At 38.2% G+C, this 19,228-nt stretch overlaps 1 protein-coding gene across 1 annotated transcript; it reads right to left on the bottom strand.

Annotated features, from left to right (window-relative positions):
* Nucleotides 1–267: 267 nt before the first annotated feature.
* Nucleotides 268–972, bottom strand: LOC138870336 (uncharacterized). Its single transcript, XM_070148135.1, has one exon. The coding sequence runs from the start codon at nt 970–972 to the stop codon at nt 268–270; it is 705 nt and encodes a 234-aa protein (XP_070004236.1).
* Nucleotides 973–19,228: the final 18,256 nt, after the last annotated feature.

Below are 19,228 nucleotides of genomic sequence, written 5' to 3'. Positions count from 1 at the left end.
TGGCACATAAGTCATCAACATCATCATGCTTTTCAACCATGTTTGCTTGACCCTTCTTCTTGTCTTTTTTCGGAGCACGACACTTTGTAGATTTGTGTCCGATTTTTCCACAGTTGTAGTAGTTTCCACTGAACCGCTTCTTTCTTGGGTTGTATTTCGGTCCAGAAGCCTTCTTCCTCTTTTTGTTCTCTTCAACAATATTTGCTCCCATTATTGTTGAGTTTTCACGGCCTCTCTTTTCAGCAGCTTTGTTGTCCTCTTCGATTCTCAACCGAACAATGAGATCCTCAAGGGAATCTCCTTGCGTTTGTGTTTCAAGTAGTTTTTGAAGTCCTTCCATAAAGGAGGCAACTTCTCAATTATCGTTGCTACTTGGAATGCTTCATTGATGACAAGACATTCAATGAAATTTTTGTTAGTAAAAATCCTAAGATTACTACTTTCAACATCAAAATTAATTTGATTTATACCTTCAGCAAAGAGATCGTGAATAATCACTTGCAATTTCTGGACTTGGGTAATAACATATTTGCTATCTACCATTTTGTAGTCCAAAAACTTTGCAGCAACAAACTTTTTCAACCCGGCATCTTCGATTTTGTATTTCTTTTCAAGCGCAATCCACAGTTCTTTTAACGTTTCCACGCCACTGTAGACGTTATACAAAGCATCCTCCAGCCCGCTTAGAATATAATTCTTGCACAAAAAATCTGAATGCTTCCACGCCTCAATCACGAGAAAACGTTCAGTTTCTGGAGGTTTGTCGGACAGCACATGAACATCTTCCTTGATGAACTTCTGGAGACTTAGAGTAGTCAAATAGAAGAACATCTTTTGATGCCAGCGCTTGAAATCAATCCCGGAAAATTTTTCGGGTTTCTCCGCCGGTGCCAATGCTGCCGGTGTTGTTCGGCTCGTTGAGGCATTGGCAGTCACCATCGGAACAGCTTGATTTCCGTTATCATTAGTCATTTCTGTAAAAGAATGACACAAACGTTAAAATCACGTAGATTTTAATCTCCAATAGAGTACAAAATCACAAAAGTTTTACTCTTCCAGAAATAGTGAGTACAAATACAAAAATAGTTAAATTCCTTAAGCTTGTTAGTAAACTGTATTTGTAAATTAATTCTGGAAATATAAATGAACATAAACAGAAATGAACATAAACAAAAGTGAACAACGAAATAACAGAAAATCAATTCGAGCCCACTGAACTCACTGTATTTCCTTAAGGAATTTAATCCCCTCTGAGCAGAATAATGTTGTATTTATAGCCAAAGTTGGGCTGAAATCTGAAGAGGTGCAACTCTTCAGAATGGCTGTTTCTGCAAAACAGCCACAACATAAATGTCATTACATAAATGGCTATTTACTCAACAATAAAGAGAAAAAATTGAAGAGGATAGTTAATTTTCTGTTACCAAAATAGAAAAATGGATTGGATTTAATATTAATATTCTGTTATTAAAATAAATATTTAATAACATTTCTGTTAATATTTTACTATTAACAAATAAATTTGGTCCGAAGCTGAAGCCGAGCAAGCGACGACGACGACAACGCGAGGCTTGCCTTCTTCTCGACTCTTTAAGAGCTAGAAGAAGAGCAATTGCTTATATACCCATAAAAAACCTCTTCCTCTTCCAATATGGGACAATCTCCATTTACCAAGGGGGAAACTTAAAATTTCACTCAAAAATTTGATTTCCCTCCATTTCCATTCACCTTTTTTTAAGTATTTAATATATTAATTAAATACATAAAAAATCCAACAATATTGCATAATATGGTAAATCCTAATTTTATCTTTACGTGCAATAAAAATATAAAATATAGGAAAAATCTAACTTCTACTCTATTTTCATCTTCTCGCTAGTAATTTAATTCACCTTTATCAACTATAGGCCACATTAAATTATAAGATGTCTGGCTAATATTGAACGTAACTAATTCCTCTTTTGACATGACAAACCATAATTTTTTTTTAACTCATTACTTATGTACTTTAACTATATCTGAAAAAGGTAATATTTTTTTAAAAAAAAAATGTTTTAGCAAGATATACTCAATCTAATGTATGTGTGATACGAATAACAAGTTTAACACTCTCCATCTATTAACTTCGTATTCAAATAAGTTCATTGTTCTGCTTTGAGAAATGAATAAAGAAACGCAGTACATATATACATTCATTTGTTGGAAATTCTATAATTCTTTTGTGACTTCTATTCAATTGAGCAACCCACTACAATTTGACACCACACTCCCCCAAAATTTGAAAATAGAAGGTAAGCTAGCGTTTCGACATAGATTTGATTGAAACTCGAAAAAAGAGTTTTTGAATTTATGTTGAAAAATAATTTTTGAATGTTGAAGTTGTGGTTGGACATGCATTTTATGGGTGAAATTCAAAAGTAGCCCGATTTACAAGTGGTAATTCAAAAATAGCCACAATTTCAAAAGTAATAGAAACTTAGCCACTTTTTATGTAAAGATAAATTTGAACGAAAATACTGTTCATAAGTACTTCGGTCATAAATACTCTGCTTTATTTTTTGATGATCTAACAAACTTACTATCCAAGTTTCAGATAAGGAACCTGTACACATTTACAAGACCTTAAGATCACAAAGTTCCAGTTTGGGATCCATCTTGCGTTATGATTCAACTCTTCAGAGTGGAAGGAACAGCTGAGGGAACAAGTCCCTACCAGTTCTCGAGGAGACTGTACGAAATCAACTCTCTAGCTGGAAAGTTGCTGCCTGCACATGCTACAGTGCAGGAATAGTATTGCAGTCAACTTTCCAAGGAAGACTTTTTACCTACCTTGCTTACATCATTGTAAGTGATGTCACTCATGAATATATACAATCAAGGAAGATAAAACATATTCACTTGAACACTTAGAGATTTCACAAAAGCTTAATGATGTGAACATCCAGCAAGCAAGTTTCAATTGCTTAAAATGAGTTAAATTTGGTGAAGAATAGTCTGTGTGCTGAGCTTGAGAAAAACAAACAGCTTCAGGAAGAACTAGGGAAGGTAAAAAGTGACCTTAAAAAATCACTTAAGTGGACCCGGTCCTCTGATGCTATTACTACCATATACACCAACAATGGAGGAAACAGGCAGGGGGTTGGGTTTCAAAAGAAAAAAATTCCCTACAACCCTCATAGCAAATATGTTACTGTAACCGATAACTAGTTATGTACCCATTGTGGTAACAATGGGCACATCAAAGAAAACTTCATGGCCAGGGTTCAGTCGCATCAGAAAAATAAAGTCTTTGCTAAGAGAGTAACTATTGCTAGAGGACTTGGTCTGTCAAATAGGAAACGCATTTTGCCTGCTTGGACTAAGAGAGCACTCATTCATCCCTTCTCTCTTAACAAGGGACCCAAACTCGTTTGAGTTCCTAAATCTAACCCTTGATTTCCTTGTGCAGGGAGTGGTGAAGGTGAGCAACCAACAATGACATATGGACAGCAGCTGCTCAAAGCACATGAAAGATAATACGATCAATTTCCTTCACTAAAAGCCCTGCAAGGAGAGAGTGCAACCTTTTGAAAATAGCTAAAAGGGGTACACTTTAGGAGTTAGAAGATATGTGTCAAGGGAAATAAAGTGAAATTCTTATCCAAGATAAGTGCAATCTCAAATCCTGTGACTGGTGGAGTGATGTTGTAGCCAAAAGATACAAGAATACTTATGTTTTTGGGTTTGAGACTCTGTAGAGCGGTGATATAAGTTGGTTGAGAGTTGTTGAAAATAATGCTGAACTATGGGACAGAAGGCTGGGATATGCAGGTGTTTTATCACTGAATAAACTGACCCTAAAGGACCTGGTTCGTGATCTGACCAAGTTGAGTATCAAGGAACACAAAGTGTTCAATGCCTATGCAAAATAAAAGTATGTCAGATTTCTATTTAATCCCAAAAGGGGATAGTCAGCACCTCAAGTCCACTTGGACTCTGCTCTTCAGAACCAAGGGTGAGATCTTTCAAGTAATTGTGGCTTTTGTCAAGAAGATCCAGGTATAAATAAAAATAAACATTGTTGGCATCAGATCAGATCATGGAACGAGTTTGGATAATGCCATAGTGGATGAATGTTGTATTCAAAGAAGAATTACTCAACCACTTAGCTCCAAGAACACCACAGCAAACAGAGTTGTGGAAAAAAATAAAAGGACTCTTGAAGATTGGGCATAGTCAATATTATTTGATAGAGGGATTGCAAACATCTTGACCAAAGTTGCTGACTCAATTGAGGATATCTGGGTACAACTGTTATGCTCTCAACAATGGGAATGATTGTCGCATCTCCTTTTTCCCGCACCCGCGGGGCGCGTGGGGAGTTTTCTCCAATTAAAGGACAGTCGAAACGGGATTTGTTTATTTGTTTCAGAGTCGCCACCTGGGAATTTTGAGGCGTCCCAAGTCACCAATTATAATCCCTGAATCGAGGAGAATATGACTCTGTTTATTTTTCTGCGAACCAAAAATCCTGAGTAAGGAATTCTGTTAATCCGGAAGAAGGTGTTAGGCATTTCCGAATTCCGTGGTTCTAGCACGGTCGCTTAACTGTTTTTATTATTGGCTTAATTATCTTGATTTTTATTAAATACTTTTATTTACATGATTTTTCTACCGCTTTTACTTATTGTGGTTAAGAACCCTTCTTTGAATCGAGTTACGCGTACGTATATTCGTGTTATAAATTTGAAAATACGGAATTGTGTCACGCGTACGTGTACACAATAACTTCGGATAATATATTTATTGAGCAATCATTTTTCGAAATTGTGTCGAATCAAGAATATTTGTTTTTCTGAATAGTGAACCGTACATCTCGGTTTTTTTTTTATGAAATTGATTTAACGCCTTTGGGAAAAATCCTTTTATTAAACATTCGTTCGAAATTGCGCGTACGCATAATCCGAATTTTTGCTTTTAAAAATATAATCAGGGTACGCGAACGTATCCCTAATCGCGCGACATATTTATAATGATATTATGGAATTTCCACATATAACATGTTTATCCAAGACTATTCAAGTTCAAAGAACAGAATAAAAACATGATTAGTACTATTTTTAAACATATATGACATATATATATATATATGCCAAAGAATAAATATATATATATATATATATATATATATATATGCCAAAGAATAAATTGCATATGAAACTGAAAATAAATGATTCATAAAGGAAGGAAATATTTTCCGAGAATTTTCATTATTTATTTAATGCAAATTCTACTTCTAATTATCATTGATATGAAGTGTGGCAATTTATGCTTATACATCTTTTTCATTCTTATATGCTTGCTTTTAATCTAATAAGCCTAATTACTTGGTTAATTTATTTTAAGAAGATAGATAGGCATTCGAGTTTATAAGAAAGGAATTATTATACAAGCCAATTCAACAAAATTACCTTATATGCAACTTAGTTATATGTTGTAAACCTTCATAATATTTTAAACATCGTAACAAGCTATACCATGTCACCTTTCACCAAAGTTTATACACACATCTATTATCTTATCGACATCATCATCTTGACCTTATGTAACAAAAAATATCACTACTATAGTTATCTCGGCCCTTCTACATCACTTCTTACTTAACCAACAACAAAATTTAAATAATGAACAACATTCATACCATATTCCCTACTTCGACAATTTAATATGATTAAACTAGTGAGATAATGAGCTAATGTTATTACAAATCTTTATACGAACTTTCGAAGTAAGACAATTAGCTCATAGCTATCAAATTGAATTCACTACTAATTAACTAACATAAAATAAAAAAACGAGATTTAAATTGATGAATTTGGACAGATAAAAACAGAATTTCAATTCAATCTTCATTTATCCACCATATTGAATCTCTTTCCAACATAGAATTTAAAAGGATATATATACCTGAAAATGAAGGTAGAAGAAGTAAGTTTCAGCAGTTGCAGCAGTAACAAAAACAGCGAAATACCAGTATTCCCTCAAATTTGAGCAATAAGAGGATCCGAAGAAAACAGATACACAGTACAGCTATTTTTAAAGCTGGACACTTCAAATATTAATTGAATCAATGGAACCAAGTAAGGTTGAACAAATTCAACAAAAGAAACAATATTTCAAATTTCAATTCCTTTTCAGTTTCAAAATCCCATTTTTTCTGATTTTTGTTTTTCTGTTGCTGTATATCTGTGTGTGTGTGTGAATGCTCTTTTGTTCCTTTTCTGTTTCTTTTTCCTCTTTTAAAATCTCTCAAACTCTCCTCTTCTGAAAACTGATCCTAAAATCTGAAACTCCCTCTCAATTTTCCTAAAATTTCTTCAAAAGGAACTCTTAAACTTTCTTCCAGTTTTTCTGAAAATTCCTCAAAGACTCTCCTAAATTCTGCATGCAAAACTCTCTCTTAAAATTCTCTCTTTCTCACTCAAAAATTCTGTCCTTAACTGTCTGTCCAGCTCCTGTATTTATACAGGGCTGGTCCTAGGCAATTTAAGTGCTTCTTGGACCCCCTTCTTCTTTATTAAAAAACAGAAAATCCCATTATGTAAAACCTTTTCCCTGATTTTTAGCAGCCCATTATCCCTTGTTCCCCATTAGTATTATTAACTAATAGCAACTAACATTACATTATAATATACTAGTACTAACACCCTGTTTTTACTGTTTCATTCCCATAAGTGCCCCTGAAATCTTAATGTTATTACTGAAAAATCAGAACCTTCAGCAAAACATATTCTAAAATCTGTACAGACTCAGTTATCTTTCTGATTTACAGCTAAATCAATCCTATTAACCTCCTAAACACAATTGTATTTGACCAACTTTTGTAAACTGGAATTCAAACTGGACATTACAACACTGAATTCAGAACTAACATCATAACAGCATATTTCTGAAATTATCAAAATCATTCAGACTGGACTTAACATTAAACCAAAATCAAACACACACAGGATCATTGTCAATACTGACAATGCCCTGAAACTTTTAATGTTCAGACAATAACATATACAACATACATTTGAATTCACTGATTCACAGACAATCATGATTTAATTGACGAGCATTAATCAATTGACTATTTACAACATTTGTCAATAACTAGTCTAAAATAATAGAATCAGACTGTTTCAGTCAACATTTTCAGAAATGAAAAATTCGTAATATAACTAATCGACGAACTTAATCGAGTCGATTACACACATTGTAAACAATCACAAACAATAGAAACTATTCACATTCGGATCAAGTAAATAGGTAGGAGACAGAAATGACAGAATTGATCAAAACAAATATGAAAAATTAAAAAGCTATTAAAACAGACAACAATACACGTAGAATACACAAAAGAAATAGAAAAAATACCTCTGAATCTTCACTCGAACTCAACTTGGATTTGGACCTTTTTGTTTAAAATCAAACTGACCTTAGTCGAAGTATTTTCTACTGAAAATACTTCGACTAAGGTCGATTAAACCTCAATCTTCATTTAATAGGCACAGAATCCGGAAGTTTGGTATTTTTTAGGGTTCTTAAAAACTCGATTTGGGATTTAACCATTTCTGGTCAGATTCGAGAAGAACCAAAGATATTCTAGGCACGAGGGAGGCCAGGAGGGTAACTGGTGTGAGTTTGAAACAGATCTGGGTAAATTTTTGTTTGGTCCGAATCTTCAAAAGAAGATTCGAGAAGTTCCGAACGGATTCGAACCTAACAACCAACAGATCCATACTTAGGATGACTAGGGGAAGCCATGGTGTTAATTTGGGGCTGATTGGTTTAGATCTGAACTTGGCTCGAATCTTCAAATGAAGATTCGAGAACCTCCAGGGAGATTCGAACCAAGCAGGTAACATATTCGGATAGAGGAGGCTCAGGGGGTTCTGGGGTGTTACTTTGGTGACCGGCGGCGTTGATGCCGCCGGGTTTCAGGCGAAGGGGAATAGGGGCGGCTAGGGTTAGGGGTCTGTTTGAGAAGATGATGAACAGGAGAGGATGGGGGGGTGTTTAGTTAGGGGCCGGGGTAAGGGTTTGGGATTTATATAGGGGTGGGATGGATCGATCTCGTCCGTCCGATCAAGCAAGATGAAAGGCCAGGATTAATTCATTAAACCAAACGACGTCGTTTGATTTGAAAGTTGGGGTCGGATTGAATCGGGTTAATGGATCGGGTTATGGGTTGCGGGTAAGGGTGATGAGATCTTGGCCGTTGGTTGTATTTAATCCAACGGCCCTTGATTAGAGATGACCAAACGACGTCGTTTGGTATCAGCTTGGGACTGGGTCAGACTTGGCTGTTTGGATTGGGCTGTGGGGGAGGTTTTAACGTTTTGGGCCTGGATTTTAATCCAGGTCCAATTTTGTATAACTTGTGCTATTTTTTTTTATTATTTTTTTTATCATTATTTTCTAATTTCATTATTAATTAACAAAAATCTTAATTAAAAATTATAAAAACAAAATTACCATTACAAAGATATTAATTACCTTTTTAACAACTATTAACATATAGACAACATTAATCACACAGTGGAACATTAAAAATAGAACAAAAATGCATATTTTTATGATTTTATTTAAATTATCTCTTAAATGCATAATTAAATCCTATATGCATGCAATATGTATTTTATTTTATTTTTATTTTATTATGACAAATATAAACATTTACGGACATAATACAAATATTTAACACCACGCAAATTCACAAATTACACAGTAAAAGAAATTTATTTTGATTTATTTTGGAGCAATTTTTCGTAATGCAAAAATCACGTGCTCACAGCTGCCCCTCTTTGTGCGGAAACTCGAAGAGTTTTCGTGCAAAGATAAAGTGAGCGGATACGAGCGATTTTTGCCCGTTCGAATACTCCGTGGGAAGCATTTTTAGAAAGATTTGACCGAACCTCTGCTTCAAAGGTTTCCTACATATCCTTGGCTATAAAGGAATCAGGTCAATGTAGTTCGGGAATTTTTGGTAGCTGGGACTACCGTGGGACTGTGATGTTACTGCTGTTTCGTGCTGTTTTTACTGCTTACTGACCTCCTTATTACACCTTACTTTAAAGGAAATACAAAAAGCTAAATTAGACTATGGTACATGAATTATAAAAATCTTATCTAGATCATGCCCTTGCGTTTCTTGTTGTCTTGATATCTTGGTGACTCTTGGGTATTTGGCTTATTCCGTATTCCTTTTGGAACTCTTGTTGTTTCTTGCTGGGGATTCTGTTGGACTTCTCTGCTTTATTGATTCTAAGTGTGCTCCTTTATCATATGAGCGGGCTTTTGATTTCAACACTTCAATTGTATTCCCTCGTTCTTCAGGTGGGTGTCTTGACTGCTTTAATTCTTTGTCCTCATTCTCCAGGTGGACGCCTGACTTCTTTAATTCTCATCCTCATTCTCCAGGTGGACGCCTGATTTCTTTAATTCTCATCCTTATTCTCCAGGTGGACGCCTGATTTCTTCAATTCTTTGTCCTCATTCTCCAGGTGGACGCCTGATTTCTTCAATTCTCATCCTCATTCTCCAGGTGGACGCCTGATTTCTTCTTTTCTTTGTCCTCATTCTCCAGGTGGACGCCTGATTTTCTTTAATTCTCATCCTCATTCTCCAGGTGGACGCCTGATTTCTTCAATTCTTTGTCCTCATTCTCCAGGTGGACGCCTGATTTCTTTTTCTCATCCTCATTCTCCAGGTGGACGCCTGATTTCTTTTTCTCATCCTCATTTCTCCAGGTGGACGCCTGATTTCTTCTTTTCTTTGTCCTCATTCTCCAGGTGGACGCCTGATTTTCTTTAATTCTCATCCTCATTCTCCAGGTGGACGCCTGATTTCTTCAATTCTTTGTCCTCATTCTCCAGGTGGACGCCTGATTTCTTTTTCTCATCCTCATTCTCCAGGTGGACGCCTGATTTCTTTTTCTCATCCTCATTTTCCAGGTGGACGCCTGACTTCTTTAATTCTCATCCTCATTCTCCAGGTGGACGCCTGATTTCTTTAATTCTCATCCTTATTCTCCAGGTGGACGCCTGATTTCTTCAATTCTTTGTCCTCATTCTCCAGGTGGACGCCTGATTTCTTCAATTCTCATCCTCATTCTCCAGGTGGACGCCTGATTTCTTTAATTCTCATCCTCATTCTCCAGGTGGACGCCTGACTTTTTCAATTCTCATCCTCATTCTCCAGGTGGACGCCTGATTTCTTCAATTCTTTGTCCTCATTCTCCAGGTGGACGCCTGACTTCTTCTTTTCTCATCCTCATTTTCCAGGTGGACGCCTGACTTCTTCTTCTTTACCAGGTATTTCCAGACACAAATATTGTATTTGCCCCTGTTTTAAATCAAAGAAAACTTCGTTAGTTTAAAGCAGGGTGGCTGGTTGTGGTATTCTTGCCGATGGTGATGTTTCTCTTCGTCTTTCTTTATTGCCTTGGAATGATTGAAAAGACTATTTTGTCTTTGTAATTGATCCTTGACTATAGGATTTCCTTCTGTATGTTTTCCTTTAAAACCTTTTAACTGTAATCAAATGCCTCTTCTGACTTTGCTGATCCACTTTTGATTTCCTCTTTCTTACACCCATATTTTATCTCCCACCTTTCGTGGCCGTATTTTGTAGCCTTGGATCTTGGTAGTATACCTTGACATTTTTTCTTATTTGTTTAGAATAAAATTTATCTCAAAGCTTGGAGAAAGTAAGATTACTAGTAGCGAAATACGCTGATTTTGACAATTATAGAATGAAAAGAAAAATCCAATTTTTGGATGACTGTTGGAAAAGGAATAAAAAGACTTATCTGATTGGAATTACTGGCACCAATGATCAGGGTATGCATTTCGGATTAATCAACCCAGTCTTTTAATCAATCTCCTTTCAATTGTCTCAAAGAGTTTTCATTGATCAATTTTCCTCATTTTTCACTTCTCCACTTCCCTTTCGCCTTATGGTGCCTGCGAAGGTTTTCACCAATAAGACTCTCTCATTTTACTTTTCTCTCAACTTCCGTCGCCTTATGGTGCCCGTGCGGGTTTTCACCTATAAGACTCTCTCATTTTTACTTTCTTTCCTTGTTTGTACCACTTCATTTGCTTGCATCAGCATTTTTCTAAGATTGATCGAAAGGTCTTTTTGGTATAAGGTTAGGAATGGAAAAGGTATTAAAAGCTAAATAGCTGTGGTATGGGTTTAAAATTACAACTCTTGGAATCTTTTCTTATTTCCAATACAATTCCTGCCCCAGTTTCTTGATTGGGGTCTCTTGATATTTCTTTTCCGTGCACATTGTGCATGTTGTGTACCCTATGACCGAGCCGTGAGGCGCCTACGTATCCTTCTTTGAGGAATCAGGTCAAACGTAGTTCACTCCATAATAGTGAAGATTTTTTTTTTTATTGATTCCAAGAGAGGTTAGGAAAGAAACAAGTATGGCTCAAAGGGGAAGCAAATGGTATAGTGTTTGGACAGCAGAATAAATTGCCTTTGTCATTTCAATCTTTGAAATAGTGCTAAATACAAACATTCAAAAGTTATGCATAATATCTCTTTACCGCGTCAGAATTGATCGCCATATCTATGCATTTGCCTTCAATATCTGTTAAACATAGTGCACCATTCGATAATACTCTGGTCACAATGAATGGTCCTTGCCAATTCGGAGCAAATTTGCCTTTTGCTTCAACCTGATGTGGAAGAATGCGTTTCAGCACATGCTGACCTACTTCGAACTTCCGGGGACGCACCTTTTTGTTGTATGCTCTTTCTATTCTTCTTTGATATAATTGACCATGGCATACTGCGGTCAATCGTTTTTCATCAATCAAATTTAACTGTTCTAGACGGGTTTTGACCCATTCATCATCATCAATCTTTGCTTCGGCAATGATCCGAAGGGAAGGAATCTCAATTTCTGCAGGAATTACTGCTTCGGTGCCGTATACCAACAAATAAGGAGTTGCTCCTACTGAAGTGCGAACAGTAGTGCGGTATCCCAATAATGCAAAGGGTAATTTTTCATGCCATTGTTTTGAACCTTCTACCATTTTCCGCAGTATCTTCTTTATGTTTTTGTTGGCTGCTTCTACTGCTCCATTCGCCTTGGGCCGATATGGGGTAGAGTTACGATGTGTAATCTTAAACTGTTGACATACTTCTTTCATTAAGTTGCTGTTAAGATTAGCACCGTTATCCGTGATGATCACCTTCGGGATTCCGAATCGACATATGATATTTGAGTGGACAAAATCGACCACAGCTTTCTTGGTCACTGATTTGAATGTCTTGGCCTCAACCCATTTGGTAAAATAATCAATAGCTACCAGAATGAATCTGTGTCCATTGGATGCTGCCGGTTCAATTGGTCCGATCACATCCATGCCCCAAGCAACGAAAGGCCATGGTGCCGACATTGTGTGCAACTCGGATGGTGGAGAATGAATCAAATCTCCGTGTATTTGGCATTGATGACATTTGCGTACAAAACTGATACAATCTCTCTCCATGGTAAGCCAATAGTAACCAGCCCGTAGGATCTTCTTTGCCAACACATATCCACTCATGTGGGGTCCGCAAACTCCTGAATGTATTTCAGCCATGACAGTTGTAGCTTGTCTGGCATCTATGCATCTTAATAATCCAAGATCTGGTGTTCTTTTATACAAAACTCCTCCGCTTAAGAAGAATCCATTTGCTAATCGCCTGATGGTCCTCTTTTGATCTCCTGTGGCTTGTGCGGGATATATGCTCATCCTGATATATTCCTTGATGTCGTGGAACCATGGTTCTCCATCAAATTCTTCTTCAACCATATTGCAATAAGCGTGCTGATTGTGGATTTGAATATGTATTGGATCCACATAAGCTTTGTCTGGATGGTGCAACATTGATGCTAGAGTAGCCAATGCATCAGCAACTTCATTATGGATTCTTGGAATATGTTGGAATTCCACTGATTGAAACCGCTGACAAAGATCATGTAGACATTGTCGGTATGGTATGAGCTTCAAATCTCGGGTTTCCCATTCTCCTTGAATTTGATGTATCAAAAGATCCGAATCTCCCATGACTAAGATTTCTCGGATACCCATGTCTGCAGCTAGCCTTAACCCCAAAATGCAAGCTTCATATTCAGCCATATTATTGGTGCAATAAAATCGCAATTGAGCCGTAACAGGATAGTGATGCCCTGTTTCAGAAATGATTACAGCTCCTATTCCTACTCCTTTCATGTTGGCGGCTCCATCAAAGAAAAGTTTCCATCCAGGTTTTTCGATTTGTTCCACCTCGTCGATATGCATTGTTTCTTCGTCAGGAAAATAAGTCTTCAACGGCTCATATTCCTCATCGACCGGGTTTTCGGCTAAATGATCGGCCAGTGCTTGAGCCTTCATTGCAGTCCGAGTCACATAGACGATGTCGAATTCCGTGAGCAATATCTGCCACTTTGCAAGTCTTCCCGTTGGCATAGGCTTTTGAAAAATGTATTTCAAGGGATCCAAACGAGAAATGAGGTAAGTAGTGTAGGATGACAAATAGTGTTTCAATTTTTGAGCTACCCATGTTAGGGCGCAACATGTCTTTTCCAGATGAGTATACTTAACCTCATAAGCTGTGAACTTCTTGCTAAGGTAGTAGATGGCCTGTTCTTTTCTGCCAGTGAGGTCATGCTGCCCCAATACACAACCAAATGAATTTTCCAAAACCGTCAAGTAAAGAATCAAAGGTCTTCCTGGCTCTGGCGGGACCAACACGGGTGGGTTTGATAAGTACCCTTTTATTTTATCGAACGCTTCCTGACACTCATCGGTCCATTTGATTGCAGCATCCTTTTTTAACAATTTGAAAATTGGCTCGCAGGTTGTTGTGAGCTGAGCAATAAACCTACTGATATAATTTAACCTTCCCAACAAACTCATTACTTCAGTTTTGTTTCTTGGGGGTGGCAGTTCTTGGATGGCTTTGATCTTTGATGGGTCTAGCTCGATGCCTCGTCGACTGACTATGAATCCCAGCAATTTTCCAGATGGAACTCCGAATGCGCACTTGGCAGGGTTAAGCTTGAGGTTGTACCTGCGAAGTCTTAAGAAGAACTTCCTCAAATCCCCAACGTGGTTGGTCTGATGCTTTGATTTTATGATTACATCATCCACGTATACCTCAATTTCCTTGTGTATCATATCATGAAACACTGTGGTCATTGCTCTCATATAGGTTGCTCCGGCGTTCTTCAAACCGAATGGCATTACCCTGTAGCAATAAGTTCCCCATGGTGTGATGAATGCCGTCTTTTCTGCATCTTCTTCATCCATTAGAATTTGATGATATCCGGCATAACAGTCCACGAAAGATCCTATATCATGCTTGGCACAATTGTCGATCAAGATATGGATATTGGGTAATGGGAAATTATCCTTTGGACTTGCTTTGTTGAGATTGCGATAGTCGACGCATACTCTAATTTTGCCGTCTTTCTTTGGCACAGGAACGATATTAGCTAACCAAACAGGATATCGAGTGACTCGAATGACCTTTGCTTCCAATTGTTTGGTGATTTCTTCTTTAATTCTCACACTCATATCAGGCTTGAATTTTCTCAACCTCTGCTTGACAGGAGGCACTGTTGGATCGGTGGGTAATTTGTGGACCACTAAATCAGTGCTCAAGCCCGGCATGTCGTCATACGACCATGCAAAAATATCTTTGAATTCTATGAGTGCTTTAATTAACTCCTCTCGGATTTTTGGCTCGAGATGGACACTTATTTTAGTTTCTCGGACATTACTCGTGTCCCCTATATTGACATCCTCGGTATCATTCAAGTTAGGTTTGATTTTTTCCTCAAAGTGAATTAACTCTTTACTAATCTCTTCAAAAACCTCATCTTCATCATATTCTGATTCATAATCACAATATGTTTCTTGAATTAATATTTCGGAATCAGATTGATTTTTAAGACTGGGCTGAAGATTCCTCATGCATGCCATATCACTAGAGCCAGCATAAAAAGAACTGTACAAAAAAGAAGAAAAAGAAAAGAAAGCTATTAGGAATGATAATAAAAAGGAAACTGCTTTTTATTGGATAATGAAAAATAACAAGGTTTTGCACGCTTCAAACCAACTGTAAGATAAATTTTGGGATTACAACCTTGAAATATCCCAAACAAACTGAAAAAAATCAAAATAAACTACCAAGACTCCTTTCGAATTGGGAGAGGAGTGGCTTTCCAATTATTGAGCTTTGTTTTTGGTCCAACGAATTGAACTTCTGCGTTGCTACACCCTTCTCCGTCTTCCAGCATATTTACATCACTAAACAATTTCTCGAACCTTTCAATTAATTCCTCCTCAGGATTGACCTGGGATTTAGGAATTGTTGTTATCGGGCGATTTTTAGCACCGGTCTTGACAAAAGACTTCAACAGCTGTGGTACTGGTTTTGGAAGAACCCATGCTTGGTGTTTCAACTTCCTGGCTCTCATCACGTCATTGGCGGTTGGTGTGAATCCTAAACCGAATGTTCCCCAGTTCTCGGGGAGAGATACTGGTTGTACAATTCCTTGCAAAGATAAGCCCAGACCTTTGCCGGGTATAAAGCCATTCTTCAGCATTTCATAAGCTACCATGACTGATGTAGAGGATACCTTTGGATTCGCAAGGTATTTTCCTTCTGGAATTTTCTCTACCGACACTGTGTCTGACACTTGGTATACCCATGGTCCTTGGTCAATTTCTGCTCCCTCGACTGGTACAATGGTGCTGTTGTGAGCATTTAAATTTTCTTCTCCATGCACGACTATTTCTTGATGGTCCCATTCAAACTTGACAACCTGATGTAATGTTGACGGGACTGCTTTAGCAGCATGGATCCATGGTCGACCCAACAACAAGTTGTAAGAAACAGTCATGTCCAAAACTTGGAATTCCATTGTGAATTCAACTGGCCCTATAGTTAGTTCCAACACTATGTCGCCAAATGAATCTCTACTTCCACCGTCAAATCCTCGTACGCAGATACTGTTCTTTTGAATCCTCTCCTCTTTAATTTTTAATTTGTTTAAAGTGGAGAGAGGGCATATGTTTGCACTGGACCCATTGTCGACCAATACCCGGGTTACTACGGAGTTTTCACATTTCACGGTGAGGTAAAGAGCTCTGTTGTGCTCGGTACCTTCCACAGGTAATTCATCATCAGCAAATGTAATCCTGTTCGTCTCAAAGATTCTGTTGGCTATTTTGCCCAAATGATTTACAGAGATCTTTTCAGGAACATGAGCTTCATTCAGGATTTTCATCAATGCCAGACGGTGTTCCTCTGAATGGATCAGTAATGATAACAATGAAATTTGAGCGGGGGTCTTCTTTAATTGATCCACAACAGAATAATCATGGAGCTTCATTTTTCTTAAAAACTCCTCCGCCTCTTCTTCCGTCACAGCTTTCTTCGTGGGCATTGGATTGTTTTTAGTTTTTCTCAACTCTTCGGGAGTAAAACATCTTCCCGATCGAGTCAAGCCTTGTACCTCACACACTTCTTCCTTGATTTCTTTGCCTTTGTACATTACGGTCACCCGTTCATAATTCCATGGGATGGCTTTGTTGTTGATGATTGGCAGCTGAATTACAGGTGCAATAATAACCCGATCTGTACGTGCTCCTTCCACAATTACGACGGGTTTGTTAGCAACCCCTGGTACTATCACCTTTGTCCTCTCTTGTTTTGCGGCAACTTTGTTCGATGATCCCTCATCGACTATCATAGACGGTTCACCACCATTCTTGTTATGCTTAGATACCGGCTTCTCCTCCATTAACTGCTTATCTGGCTTGGTTTCATGAGACTTGATCATCATGACAGTTTGTGACGACTTCTTTGTCTCCCCATCAGCTTGTATGATTTCTATCATATTAGCCTCTTGATGGGCTGGCATTGGATTTCTATTGATATTTGGGGCTTCGGGGGTTTGAACCTCGATTTTATTAGTGTCAATCAGCTCTTGTATTGCATTTTTCAAATGCCAACATTTCTCCGTATCATGGCCTGGTGTACCGGAGCAATATTCACAGCTAATGGTGTAATCCAGATTCTTTGGTGGAGGATTGGGTAGCTTGGATTGTATTGGTCTCAACATGTCTAACTGTCTCAGCCTGTGGAACAGACTAGTGTAAGACTCTCCCAATGGAGTGTAAGTTTTCTTTTTCTGTTCCCTTTCTCCCCTGAATGCTGGTCTAGGCCTGAAACCTGGTCCGGGATAAGCTCGGGGGTAGGTATTTGGTGTGACAGGAGCACGCCAATTGGTGTGAACAGGTGGCTGATTGTATGCTTGAGCGTGGTTAATGGCGAAATGAGGCTCTGAAGGGTGATAGTAATGTTGGGATGAATCATGGTGGTAAGCTGATTGGCGAGGTCGTTGCTGATTATAGTAAAGCGGTGAACCCCTGGGTCCTGGCCAAATTCCTGAATCAACTACGGTTGCTTCCTCCCTCTTCTTTCTTCCGATTCCTCCTACCCCGCCTTGAATAGCTTGAGTAGTTGCCTTAATTGCTGAATAGCTCATGATTTTGTTTGTCTTGAGGCCTTCTTCTACCATACCTCCCATTTTCACTACCTCGTTGAATGATTTTCCAACCGCTGAAACCAAGTGGGCGTAGTAAGTTGGTTCCAAGGCTTGGAGGAAGTAGTCTACCATTTCGCTCTCCTTCATAGGAGGATCCACTCTTGCTGCCTGTTCTCTCCACCGAAAACCATACTCTCTGAAACTTTCATTGTGTTTCTTCTCAAATTTGGTCAAAGATAATCGATCTGGGATGATTTCCAGATTGTATTGGAAATGGTATGCGAATGCCTGTGCCAGGTCATCCCAGGTATACCATCTTCCATGGTCTTGGCGTGTATACCACTCCAAAGCTGATCCGCTTAGACTTTGACTGAAGTAAGCCATCAATAATTCATCCTTTCCCCCAGCTCCTCGCATCTTGCTACAGAAACCCCTTAAGTGGGCTACTGGGTCGCCGTGCCCGCTGTATAGGTCAAATTTGGGCATCTTGAAGCCAAATGGCAATTGTACATTAGGGAATAAGCATAAATCTTTGTAGGCTACACTGACTTGCCCACCTAATCCTCGCATGTCTCGGAACGACTGTTCTAGACTTTTGACCTTCCTGAACATCTCTTCTTGTTCAGCATTTTTGGCTGGCTTGTCAATTTCGGTTGGGAGATCAAACCGAGGAGCAGGTGAATTGATTTCGGAGGCTTTGAAGGTGGGCTCCGGGGGGTAATATTGGTTGTCTTGGGCCTGAAATGTAGGCTCACTAGGAGATTTGTGAAATGTAGCAGGGGGAGGTGCTACAAAAACAGGAGTCATAGGTTTTGGAGGTGGAGACTGTGGTGTCTGAGAGGTGGTGCCTCGGTAGTGCTGATAAATGGGGAAACTCGGGGATAATTCAGTGGTGATATTATCCTGAGTTTGGATTATTGATGGAGCAGGGTTATTTGGGTAAGATGGGGGCAACTGTCCTGTAGACCAAGCTTGGTACATTTCTGCCATTTGCTGCTTGAGCTTAAGCATTTCTTCTTTCATTTTCCCGACATCCATCTCTTCTATCTCCATACTTGTGTCAACATCTGGGATAGACATACTTTCGGGTATTGGTCCTTTTGATCTTGTGTGATAGTGATAATATGCCAGTATACTCTTTAGAGAAACTAACTGGTTGAATTCTGAAAATGAACAAACTTGTTAGTTTTGAGAGTTTAACACATATATAATCACACGTTGAGATGCAATGCTCCTAGACAAATAATCCCTTTCTATTATGCATTCGCTCGGTTGCTTGTATCGTCCCAGCTTTATTGAAATTGAAAAATTGTCATTCGCTTTTATTTACTATAGATATCTTTATCGTGGTGGTCGACTCTTAGAGATTGCCTATGTATTATGTCAAACATGAATCAGACCTTGCGTAGTTCGGACCAAAGTCAATCATGTTTATTTATTACACAAAGATGGAATTACATTCGAAAACTTTAAGAAAATAGCTTGAAATACACACACTTAAATCAGAATAAAAGATACAATTCATAACATCTCACAAAATGCCCCACTTTCCACTTTTGTTCTCTAATATTGGATTATCTGCTCAATGTGGGGCTTGACCTGGATGGCCTCCCAGCGTACGATACATCCTTTCCA

The sequence above is a fragment of the Nicotiana sylvestris genome, chromosome 1 (genome assembly GCF_000393655.2).
Source record: "Nicotiana sylvestris chromosome 1, ASM39365v2, whole genome shotgun sequence".
Lineage (NCBI taxonomy): Eukaryota > Viridiplantae > Streptophyta > Magnoliopsida > Solanales > Solanaceae > Nicotiana > Nicotiana sylvestris.
The sequence above is the reverse complement of the archived record's forward strand: the minus strand, read 5'-3'. Positions and strand labels throughout refer to the sequence as shown.